This window comes from Malaya genurostris, chromosome 1 (assembly GCF_030247185.1).
Source record: "Malaya genurostris strain Urasoe2022 chromosome 1, Malgen_1.1, whole genome shotgun sequence".
NCBI classification, from domain to species: Eukaryota; Metazoa; Arthropoda; class Insecta; order Diptera; family Culicidae; genus Malaya; species Malaya genurostris.
This window is the reverse complement of record NC_080570.1, coordinates 18,655,242-18,668,046: the sequence shown is the minus strand read 5'-3', so window position 1 is coordinate 18,668,046 and position 12,805 is coordinate 18,655,242. Positions and strand designations below refer to the sequence as shown.

Genomic DNA, 12,805 nt, shown 5'->3' with positions numbered 1-12,805 from the left:
TTTTCTGATCTTGATTAACGGTATTGTTCACTTGTCTGGCCTATTCTAGAGAATGGTTCAGGAGTTTTGATTGCTTATCAACTTTCGTGCAGCATACGCATTAAAAGAGTTCGTCTGGCATTACGAAACTTACCTTGGCAAAATCCTGCAAATCTACCGCCATATCAGGATAGATGTCAACTATTAGGAATCGATACGCTTCATCGGCGCCGAAAAATCCGACAAGCATTATTAATTGCAAAACTGATCAATGGGGAAATTGATGCTCCTAAATTACGCTCTGAAGTAAATATTTTCGAATACCGAATAGGACACTGCCGATCGTTTGAGAATGACAAACGAACAGTTCAATTCAAAGGGGGTTTTTCCCCACTTTAATTGTCCATGAAGATCTTGTATCCGATGGACATAATAATAGTAAATAAATAAATAAATACGGCAACCGGCGAATCAATCAATAGAAAATATTGGGAGGGGAAAAAAGTTTCAAGTGGAGGAATCATTTGGAAGTCATCACATTCTAGAAATAAAATACGCCTTGGCCAGTCTAGGTGCTGGAAGGATACACTATTACCAATTAACATGATTCAAAACTTACAAAAATATTACGTTTTCGTTTTGGTTTATACACTACAGTAGCATAAGTTGTCTTTCTAGCAAAAAAATAAACACATAAAAGTAATCCCTATTTTAGGCAACTAAATTAGAATTATTTCAGTAATTATTTTTAACTCGGTACAGCTGTGAAATCTCCATCTAGTGCCCTTATCTATTCAAGTAAGTAGTATGTTCAACAAGTTTATATTGATGTATTTTCTCCGTTTAAACACACCTTACAGAATAAAACACGGAGCATCCTGCTGCGATCTAGTATAATAGCTCCAAATAGACGCATAGTTACGTCGGAACTCTAGATCGGTTTCCGTAGGTCCTCGGTCAGGAACGCATGCAACATATGCCGCAGCTCTTCCAGAGCGTACTCCTGCGGTAGCGGTAGCTTTTCCAGTGCACTGCGCATCAGCGCACAACTGTTGATACGCGGGTCCTGCGTGAAGAACGACCGTATCAGATAGGCCAACCGTTGGGCGATTTCGCTTTGGCACAGCCGGTGCTTCGGCGTGGGACAGGGGAACATCTTGATCACCGAGCACAGATCGGAAAGTTTCGGTTTCAACTCCTCCAGTCGGGCGTCCGCCACCTCGTCATCGATGGCATCCCGGATGAGCTCGAACTGCGGAAAAGAAAGAAGGAGTTCGATATTTTAGCATAGCTAAATAATTTGTTTCACGAATAAAAAAACATTACCTTCTCATTCAGCTCGATGAAATCCCGCAAAATCTGTCCCTTGATCGACCAGTTGGAAATTTGTTTAACATCCTCAAATTCAACGAGCAGCGACTTCAAATATGGAATATCGTCTGAGAAAGAAGAAAATAAAGTTCTTAGGAGTCACAAACCCAGACGATTGAGAGCAACTTACCGTTGATGACACAATCCGCCGCTATGTGTTCCATGATGACCTCGTGTGCTTTGGACCACTGTTTCGCTTTGAGCAGGAAGCGGGCCTGCTGATGGTAATCGAACTGTGAACCGGCCCGTACCGCTTTCGCCCAGAAGATCCACTTTTCCGGAATGCCCAGCTCGCCGATGACAAACTGTTCCCGCTCGAGGTAGTCCGCTTCGTCGGATAATTCAATGTGACGATACAGCAGATCCTGAATGGCCAATTCCCGTCGGCTCTGGTCGTTCAGGTGCAGCAGAACGTAGACGGCCCATTGCCAGAGGCCATGATTTTCCAGTTGGTTCGCAAAGGACAGATGAATTTGACTGCGCGACAGTTCGGAACAGTGCCGATAGCCGAGGGTTTCCAGTGTTTGCAGCAGAAACCACGATAGACGGAAATCCAACGGATCGGGTGTGTGCGTTGCTGGGTTCAGCAGCGATTCCAGTGGGTGCGAACGTTTAGAGTACAGTTTAAGCAGATGGAAACGGATGTCCTGGATTGGTTTCGGACTGTCCAGCTTAATCCGGGAGGTGTACGGTGGGTTAGGAGGAAGTGCGAAGAATTCGTTGGATTGGAAAGATTTCTCGTAGCTCATCAGGGCATCCGTGATGGATGCGGTCGGTGAACACAGATACCAGAGGTTAATGGCAAGGGATTTTAACCAGTCGAGCTGTTCGAAAATGTTGATTGTGCCGTGAGTAGACGAAAGCAGCGGAATGCCGGCCACCAGCATAAACACTTTCAACCGACGAACATCAATGAATTTATCGGCTTCGACGTCTTGCCAGGAGCTCAGCTGATGTTGGATCAGCTGGCAAACGGTTGGACCTCCGGAAATTTGGGCCATCAACATCGACAAGTTGATATCGTCGTTCTCGAAGGCCAACTCGCACGCGTCCAGCACCTTGTGAGTGCAGATCAGTTCCAACAGTTGATCCAGGTAATCTTGCTTTTTGCCCTTCAAAGCTGCGGCCATTTCCCGGGATGACTGCTCGGTGACTACACCTTCCAACCATTCGGAAAATAAATCCCGTCGAAACATGGTGCTCAAATGGGCTGTGATCTCGACATCCTCAAGCTCTTCACGGGCTCCCCACAAAGCCGCACACAGGGACCAAACTTCCACGCACAGTTCATCGAAACTATTTTCGTCGGCAACCAATTTAGCCATTTCCAGATGATCGGCCAGTCCGGCATGTTTCCCACCGGCCACGTAGTACGGACAGTCGGTGTTTTCCAGTTTTCGAATATCGTCGTACTTCAGCTCGATCCGAAGATGATCTTCGACCGTTTTCTGGAACCCGTCGATCTCTGCTGAAGAACGGATTTGAAGCATCTGCAGTGCCGCCGGTGAGTAGTCCTTAGCCGAACGACCCCGGAAGAAGTGATGTAGATCACCGATGTGAAGAATTTCGTTCCTTTTCAGTAGCGAACAATTTTCCGCCGTGTTCAGTTGAACCAGCGACGATGGGAAACTCCATCCTACTTTAAACTTACGTCCATGGAAGAAAGCTAAATCCGTTTTCTTGTTCAGAAAACGAGCCAAAATGGATTGCTGAACCGGTAGAACGACGTCGTTGGGTTGAACTAGCTCTACCTTGGGCTTAACAACCAACGGTAGAGATTTGGGACCGATTGGACGAGGGATTTCGGTAGCGGTAGTATCCTTTCGCTTTGGTTGGTGAATGTGTTCCTGAAAATTTCTGCTCGTTGATGTCGTGAAAAGTGTCGTGGGTTGTTCGAAGTCATCCATCTGAATGGAATCAGATTCCAACACTTTCGGAGATTCCGTTCTTAGATAGAGGCTGCTGGTTAGCGTTCTTCCCAGTCCAAAGTATTGTTTATTCGGAACAGTCTGATCGGGACTATCCCGGCCACCGTCGGTCACTTCCGACAGTACCGATCGACGATCAAAATCATCTTCAACGAAGAAGGAAGCCTTCATTAGTTGCAGTTTGTGGGAGTCGGTTCCCATGCCGAGAGCCAGAGCGGCAGTCGGACTGGTAGGAGCTAAACTCTCGTTCGTCATCAGTGAGTAGTTGAACTCGTCCTGCTGACCCAAGGTCTTGTCACGATTAAACATAACGGATACAGAAGATTTTTTCGGGATCGCTCCGGTTTCTTTGTCTACGGGGGCCATCATTTTCACTTTCTTCGGATCGGCCTGTGCTTCATCCTCATCGCTATCGCTTAATCCGTATTTTGAAAAGTGCTCCACTTTAAACACCCAGCTTCCGGTATCCGGTCTGTACTCCAAGAAACGGGTATCATGTTTATCGCAAACCCGGCGCAATTTTCCCTCATAATCCATCAATCCCAGCCGTTGCGGATCCTTGATCGGTTCGTGCAGTGCCTTATCATGGGGCCAAACCTGATCCAGGGTGATTTGGGCCTTGCGATTCAGACCTTGCCCAACCGTCGGTTTGTTTTCGTCATCCGGATATATGATAACCTCTTTGTGCCGAAAGTGCACAATTTCGTCCAGGTTTAGATTGGCCACATCGATCGGTTCGTTGAAGTACACGTTGCCGTAACCTTTCCGACCGATGGTGAAGTTCGGCACCACGCAACGACCCTCCTCGTCCATCAGCTGCAGGATGTCGTCCAACGATGGAATTGTGTAGTACCTGCGGGAAGGAAAAATAAAAATCTGATAAAAACAACAAGGAACTACAAAACTGTTTTCAAAAGCGACACCATTCTGCACACCCGGAAGAGTGCAGAACGATTCGCAATATGTATGAGCAGAAGTAAATTCGGCACCCCATAAGGGATGCCAAACAACCTGCTAAAACCTATTTACAGCCAATACAAAAAAGATTCATTCACTCCAGGAAGAACGATGAACGCATCTGACTATAGCTCCCTACTACATTGGGTGAGAAAAGATAGAATATCCGTTAATTTTAGCTCCCCATAAACAGATTCAACCATGTATGAAGGACCAAAAACCCGGATACGTAGTTGCGTCAATGCGAGACAGTTACCGTCATCGCATTCCCACGAATAATACCCAGCATGTGAATAGTAGTCATGTGATAGTTCAGTTTACAATGTCCAATCAGAGTTCTGACAAGAATCCTGCAATGATGCTTGGAAAAATGCAGTAGACATATTGACATTTTCAGATTCAAATCTGGCGAAAAATGCTTATTGTCTGAGCACAAGTTGGCAAGCTGTGCCAGTAGCTGGCGTGTTTGGATGCAGCCCAAGAAAGAATCCTGTTCTTTATCCAACTAGTTGACAGTGGTAAAGTTGGATATTTCATTCGTGCTTTCAGCCTATAGCCAACTCGTCCGAGATAGTTTCTCCGGTATCTGAATTTTCAACGGTGAGTGAAATCCCAACTGCATCCCGCATTTGAAATCCAAATACTCGAGTGAATTACGTAGCCATCTCGACGAGCCTTACCAAAAGCGTTTTGCTTTGCAGTACCAACAAATGACGCGTAATCGCTCAAGAGAAATAAGAGAGATTAAGGCTGTGAACCATTTCGCGGTTAATTTTAACTTTTGGTTAAAATCTGACATTCGATTTGATGTCAAAAATAACCCTGCTCGAGAGCATGGTTATTTTTAACAGATCGATAGTTATTTTCCAACACTGAAAAAAATCTCGCAATGAAAATTCTAATACTAATTCTTTAGTTGAAATTGTTTATAGTGGAAAATAAACCCAAATAACTTTCCGTCCGTCAAACTTTGAAATGGGCCACAGTTTTAGTCAAATTTAACTACTCGACACCAAATAACCACTCAAGTGTCAGATTTTAACCAAAAGTTAAAATTAACCGTGAAATGGTTCACAGCCTAAGTAGGATATCACACTTCGCTTGACAGCGTGAGCGTATGAGAGCAAATAATGATGGCTTTAGCTCCACTGTAACTTATATAATATGAAGAATATGAGGTCATTGCTCGGCAAAGACCGGTTATATGACAAATGTTTTCTGTCTATGCCTTCAATTAGTCACTCTAACTGTAACACGGAGTTTCAAGCTTCGTAAGGGCAAAGCCCACAAATGTTCCGTTTACGACTGCCTTTTTTAGGCTCCTGCAGTCATTCAGTCATCGACACGGAAATGCACCTTGACTTGCGAGGCTTCCGTTTTAGTGGCCTTTTACGACATGGAACAGGAAACCAGTGAATTAATTCTTGGTTGAAATAATATTGCCGGATGCCACACGGCTTAGCTGTTTGGTGGACCTATACCATCGGGACAGGTGGACCGTAGTGCTGTTCTTAGCCAGTTGAGAACCGCTAACGACACTACACGACTATCTAGGTTGCTCAGATAGAGAAGTTGACATTAAAAATCAATTTCCATTGCTGGCCGAGTAGCCGAGTGTTTGCGAAAAAGTTTTCTCGTTTTTTTTTTCAAATGAAATCTTGACTTAGCAAGAAATAGCAGTCACAACACTTCATTTGCTATCATCATCCTCGCACCTTGTGAAACACAACGTTTGATGGTCCATACCGCTCGTGTATTTCCGTGGCTCTTACAAACAATTTTTCGAACCGCTTCTTCACATTGACATTTATTGAGAAAGAACCAATGAGCCGTTCAATTGAATCGGCTATTACGAAAGAGCGTTCGGTTCAGAGCCGTATTACTCATTACTAGTTCCAATTGTTGGTTGGTACCCATGAAATCTAGTCGCCAAGAGCCCTCTTCATAGAGGTCCCAGTTTGTAGACTTGGGATTACGATATATGACAATATCAAATTTAAAGTTTAAATGATTAAAAAAGATATACACTAAGGTCACTTTTTACACGGTTTTTTTTCGCACGTTTTTTTCATACACGGTCTTCAGATCTTGAAGCCCTGTCGTAAATTAAACGACAACGTCTCTTCCGCTCAGTTGTGGTGTATGATGTCAGCATCGTCATTGATATCATCGAGAATTTCGTAGCGTTGAAGAACTAGTCGGATTTACTAATCTCTTCAAATCTTCATCATACCGAGCAGTACAGTATTTTATACCCATTTGAATGATATAGCTCTAGTATTATTATGATTTACACCGATGAAATGAGTTGCTTCAGTATGACAGATAGTAATACCTTTTCTAATTTGATCCATATTCATCTCTATGAATTCTTCCCCTTTAATTCTGTCGCTACGTGCATAGATCTTCATCTAATAGCCATGTCTTCCCACGCAGTTTAGTTGAACATGACTGTTAGTGTTTACTACACATCGCACCTTCGGAATTGAAAAGAACTTATTTTCAAGCTTTATTTGTAGTGAAAGTGTTTATGGGTGGTATTACCAGCACTTCTTTAGTATAACGTTCTAATTTGTACGTATTATCGTTCTTCTGAAAACTGAATGCATTATACAGAAGGAATGAGCCATTTAGATTAATTTGCTTATCGCACAACGCGTTTCCTAAGTGTTCTAATTTTAATTCGTCATCCAATGTGTTTTATCAAGTATCACTAGACCCTTCTCGTAACCTCAGACTGGTTTTTAGATTTCCGTTTTTATTGTGAAATAACAGTTACATTTTCACAGTTATATGCACCTTGCATAAATTTGGGTGGTAAAAAATACGCTTTTTTCCTCTTCAAATTATCAAAAGTTACATTTTATCCAAAACAAAACAAACAAATAATCAAATCAACGGTTTTTGGAATTATTACGTCAAATTTTCCACGCGGTTTTTTTTGCACGGTTCCCGCAATTAACACGGTTTTCTTTTACACGGATTTTTTTCAACACGGTAAGTAACCCCCGTGTAAAAAGAGACCTTAGTGTACTTATGATCAGATAACAAAAGTTCGAGCTCATCGGAGATCAACTCATTCGCAATTCTATCAGAGCAGAAAGGTACGTCCAAAACCTCCTCTCTTGCAGATATCGCAAAAGTTGGAAGATTTCCTGCATTGATTATCTGCAGGTTTGTACTGCAATTCCATCCTATCAGAGTTTATCGAATTTAAATCTGTGCTGCCACGAATGATATGGCGAGCATTGATGTCACTGCCGGTAAATAATTTTTGCAGCAGTTTACTTGGCGACGGTTGGCTATGTGACAAATATGCCGGGCAATATACATATTTCCTGTCTATGCCGTCACTAGTCATACCAACTGTGACAGCACAAATATTCCGAGTTGTGAGCTTCGATATGAGAGATACATCGAGAGCACTATTTGCAAGTACGCATGCTCGAGACATTTTACGTGGATTAGTCATACCATTCTTGTTGAAGGCAACGACGTCCGGGTCTAACAACTTTCCAACGTAGAAGTTTCCCTTTTGGAAATATGGTTCTTGAACCAAAGTTGTAGAAGCTTTTTCTTCTTGCAGAAGTCTGGATAGATTCATAGTTGCTGTACGTTTATGCTGGAAATTGATTTGTGCTACTCGAACCACCATCTCCAGCACTTATCGCACAATAACTAGAAAAAAAAATTGGCTTATAATCGCCCATAGTGAACCATGGAAGGATTTTTTTTAAATGTTTTAATCATTTAAATCCCACGAGATTCGAACAAATGAAATCATCCACTGTACCAGAGATTCGCTTAACACAGTAACGACAAAACCCAAGATATTCCTCCTTTCACAACTGCATTATTTAACCTCCTTCAAAGCCGTAAGCCCTACTCACCCTGGCCGTCGCAGTACGATCCCGGTTGGATGTGGTTCCGCATCTTCCAGTGCAGCCTCGTCGGAAACGGCCGACACATCGCCAACGCCGGTAACGTTGGTGGTTTCGTTTAGGAAAGACCGATTCGATGATGACATCAGCGAAGAATCGTTCATGTTGACCGGCGAGCTGGTGCTGACGGAATCTTTCTTAGCCGCAACGGTAGACTGTGCCGAATGACCGGCCGGGGTCGGAGGGGAAGCCGAAGAGTCCAGGTTCGTGAGCTGTGTTTCTTTCGTGAGCGATGTGGATGCTGACTGGAGTCCGCCGGCCGGGGCGAACTCTTTGATGGTGCTGTCCAGAACCGATTCCGATAGGCGATTGTTCTGGCGTACCTTATCCAGGGCGTTCGATTGTAGCCACGAAACACGCCGGCTGGTGTCCTGACTGGTAGTGGGTTGGGCTTCCAACGGAATCTGATACGTTTCCTTTCCAATTGAATCTTCTTTGGGAGTAGTGCTACTGGATTGAACCAACGAGGATCGATTTTGAATGGTTATAGTAGGGGTGGCGGATTTTGGTTTGATAATTAATCGCTTGGCATTCGGTTTAAGAGAAAACGATTCTTCCAAAGTACTATCGTACTCTTCCAGTCCTTCAAACAAGGATTTTTTCGATAAAGTGACCGATCCTACCGGTTTCACCTTGACACCATTGCCGGTTACCTTCGGTGATACCTTGAACTGTTGATTCGTACCCTCGAGAATTGCTTTTTGAGCTGACGGATTCGTTGGTTTCAGAGAATCTTCCGACGCTCCGGCGAGAGGCTTGATGTCTTTAAAAATAGGATTATCGCCATACGGAGAAGTTACCATCGCCAGAATTTGCTGATGTATTGGAACTGCGGCACTAGCGGGATTGGCTACGTTTCCTAAACCGGTGTTTGTGCCAATGCCGGTACCGAAACCTCCACTTCCAAGAGTTCCGAAGGCTCCCGTTCCACCTCCCATCGCGGATGTGTTTCCAAACAGACTACTGCCCGTACCAAGGCCTCCGGGTTTATTGGCTGTATTACCAAACAGTGAACCGGATCCGGCACCAAAATTCAATCCACCACCAAACGTTCCCGTGGACGTAGCTGTGTTCATTCCAAAAGCTGGTGCTGCCGGTTTATTGAAAGTATTGGCAAACAGCGATCCCCCCGTGTTGGTATTAGTTCCGAAGCCACCGAATGCTGGTGCCGTAGAAGTTGGATTTTGCCCGAAGGTACTGCCTAGAGTGCCAAAGGTGTTTGCCGGTTTGGCACCGAACAATCCACCTCCCGCAGTATTGGTAGCCGTGTTGGAACCGAATCCAAACCCAGACTGTGTTGTTTGAGCTCCCAAGCCTCCAAAAGCGCTCGTCCCTGGTGCAGTACTGGTTGCAGCTCCCGAGAATAAACTTCCCGGTTGTTGGGCTTGAGCTTGCGTTCCAAATCCTCCGAAAGTGGAAGCCTGTCCGAACGTATTGGTCGCAGGGGTTGCAGTTTGTCCGAAGAGACCTGTTGTAGCCGCACCAAACGCCGGTTTATTTGCACCCAAACCACCCATTGTGTTGGTGTTTGTTGGTCCAAATCCGAATCCTCCGGTCGTGGTTGCACTACCAAAAGGCTTTCCAAAACCTGGCTGTTGTGTTGCACCGAACGCGGGAGCCGTTGTTTGTCCGAAAGTGTTGGTTGTGCTTCCGAATAAGCCCGTGCTCGCCTGAGCGGTCGTAGTTTGTCCGAATAAGGACTGTGGCTGTGCAGCAGTGGCACCGAATGGAGTAGCCGTTGGAGTTGCTCCGAAAAATCCTCCCGGTGTTGCTCCCGCCTGTGGACCCTTTCGATTAGCAGCATAATCCTCATACCGGAGCTCTTCCACTGATTTATTTTCATATTCCTTCATAAAAGTGATACAATATTGTTTGGTTTGAACCGTTGTACTTTGACCGTTCTTAACCAACGTGTCCGTCGATGGGGTTTGCTGGTATTTGACCACCGCAGTTCCATTCCCAGCGCCAACGGGTGCAGTCGCTCCGAAGGCCGGTTTTTGTGCTCCAAATAATCCTCCACTTTGTGTGTTCTGACCGAAAAATCCTCCCGTTGTCGTTTGACTTGTAGTGGCCTGTCCAAACAGTGATGTTTGTGGAGCCGTCTGACCAAATCCTCCAAAACCCGCTGGTTTCGCCGCTCCGAAAGCGGAATTATTGTTAGCACCAAACAACGATGCATTCGGTGCTGTATTGTTTTGCGTTCCAAACAAAGACGTTGATTGTTGTTGCGGTTGACCGAATGCTGAAAAAATAATTTCATTCATGAATTTTCTTGTTAGCAATTGCGTCTTATTTAATGGCATGAGCTACACCCACCTCCAAAGCCGGACTGTGTAGTTGCTGTAGCTCCGAAGGCCGGCGCTGTGCTGGTACTCGCACCGAACAAATTACCTGCCGGCTGCGGTTGACCGAACAGTGAATTGTTCGCTTGCTGTCCAAAGGCCGGGGTAGCTCCGAAAGCACCCGCCGTTGCAGGTTTACCGAATGTGTTTGCCTGTCCGAAGGGGCTGGCCGTTGCTGTGTTGTTTCCGAATGTACCGAATCCTCCAGCAGCACTGGTTTGACCGAAACCACCCGGTTTTGCACCGAACATTTTGCTATACAATATTTTTCAGAAACAAAACAGCCCTTGGTTTGCTTTGTTTTGAAAACACTTCGTAGCTGTCAAATCAAAGTTCGAAACGCGCCAACCTCGTCGGCTGAAGACAGCAGAAAACTTTATTCGAGTAACAGAACAAACAAGAGTAAGAAAATTTTACGATTTTCTTCGACGGTTTAACACCAAACTTTACGTCGCAATTCAACGTTTTCCACTATTTATCACTTCTAGCTGATCTGTGGAAACGATTTCCACACTTTTCAACAACTGTAAATCAAGGAAAACCTCTAATTATCGCTATTTTTCTCAACTTATTCACAGCTACACTTTTCACGTTGTTGATTCAGACAGCGTTCGGGTAGTGAAGATCAGAGTTGCCAAAATATATTATAGCAGTTTGTTGGTTAGAAAATGGTTAGAAAATTTTGTCAGAACCTGTTGAGGACTGCTTCAGAGAAGGGCGAAACTTACAAAAACTTAACATAATGGGCCGTATGAATAAACCGTAGCATGCTTGAATTTCGGTAGTAAATGCTACATGTGGATCACGTTCCTGTCAAAAGCAGAGACTTTACTACACAACAACGTTCGAACATGTAGTATTTACTACAATTTTTCGGTAGGTAGCTCCAGAGGTTGCTACTCGTGTATTTGCTGATAAAATGAAGTAGAAAATTAAAACCAAACCAAACGTATTTTACTCTGTGGACTATGTTTTTGAGAAGATACTACAAACAAGAGACTTTACTACATTTTATTCATACGGCCGAATGAGTGCACAGCCAATAAGACACCAGTCGACATATACTTTGAAAAGTTTGAACAGGAATCGCAGGAAAACTAAAAAAGCAATATCACTTTATTCAGTATATTTTCCTAAATAAGATGATGCTTTTCTCACGAAGATTTATCTAACGATAGAAAAATGCTTCTTCGTCTTTCAAACATGGCTGTTTTCCAAAGATTATTGGTAAAATCTTAAATTTTAATACCAGACAAAAGACAACCATTCTTCTTCGTTTATTGATATGATAAACTCTCAACGAGCACTGATTTCTTCGGAATTCTTCAAAGTAGATGTAGACCGGCCTCTTATCTCGGAGCCCTCCTGATAAAACTAATATCAGAACATCCAAAATCAGGGGATTGCAACGTAAATAAACTAATGCAATCGTATTTTGTTTTACCTTGTTTGTTACCCGAAAGTGTGAGATGGCTTAGTCGATTCTCCAGCAATAACATGTATGTTTACCTAAAATACAACTGAAATTATTTTGGGATATCTAGTGGAAGTAGCGCGCCATCGTCTGAGAATATCGCAGTGTTTAGGGCCCGAAACGCGAAGGTCCCAAAGTAATTGTTGAACCTTCAAATGGCTGGTACTAACATACCAGTGGTAGATGGCTGATGTAGATAGATACCCGAATAAAAAATAATGTAGAAACACAATACGATTTGCTGTTACAGAACCTGCCACAATTTTGATATGACCATTGAAAAATATTTTAATGTATTGTTATACACTATTCAATTAATTGTGAACATGCTTCTAACATTTTTTTTAGGTTGTTAAGTATCGTAACAATTCAAATCATAATATTTTCTCATACATTTTTTCTTGGAAAACTATCAAATGTACAGTTTGCATATTGTTTGAAACACCACGTGTACAATAAATTCAATTGTAGAACCGTAGAATCAATATATTGAATCGTTAGAAACGAAAAAAATCTTGTCAAGATACAATAAAATGTATTGTAACCCATATATCTAATTGTGAATCAATTGCTTATGCTGTAAAATCAATGGTTTATTTTTTACGGGTAGCTTATTGACCAAAACCACGAAAGTTGTTATTTCCTTTGAATAAATGTTCTGCAACAACATCGGTCTTTATAAAACATAAACTATGAAAGCGAAACTATCCTTCCATGAATTGAGTAAAGCTAGGATACACTGAATCAAAGCTATTGTAATGTGTGTACTTTATCAAATACCTACTGTATAATTATTTTGTTTTGTTAAAATTC

The 12,805-nt window shown here is 43.2% G+C and overlaps 1 protein-coding gene across 1 annotated transcript; it reads right to left on the bottom strand.

The window, feature by feature from the left end:
- Positions 1–546: 546 nt before the first annotated feature.
- LOC131434169 (nuclear pore complex protein Nup98-Nup96) lies at positions 547–11,122 on the bottom strand. Its single transcript, XM_058600823.1, has 5 exons — positions 10,493–11,122; positions 8,126–10,418; positions 1,481–4,131; positions 1,306–1,418; positions 547–1,231 (listed from the first exon to the last, which is right to left on the bottom strand). The coding sequence occupies exons 1-5, from the start codon at positions 10,767–10,769 to the stop codon at positions 911–913; spliced, it is 5,655 nt and encodes a 1,884-aa protein (XP_058456806.1). The 5' UTR covers positions 10,770–11,122; the 3' UTR covers positions 547–910.
- Positions 11,123–12,805: the final 1,683 nt, after the last annotated feature.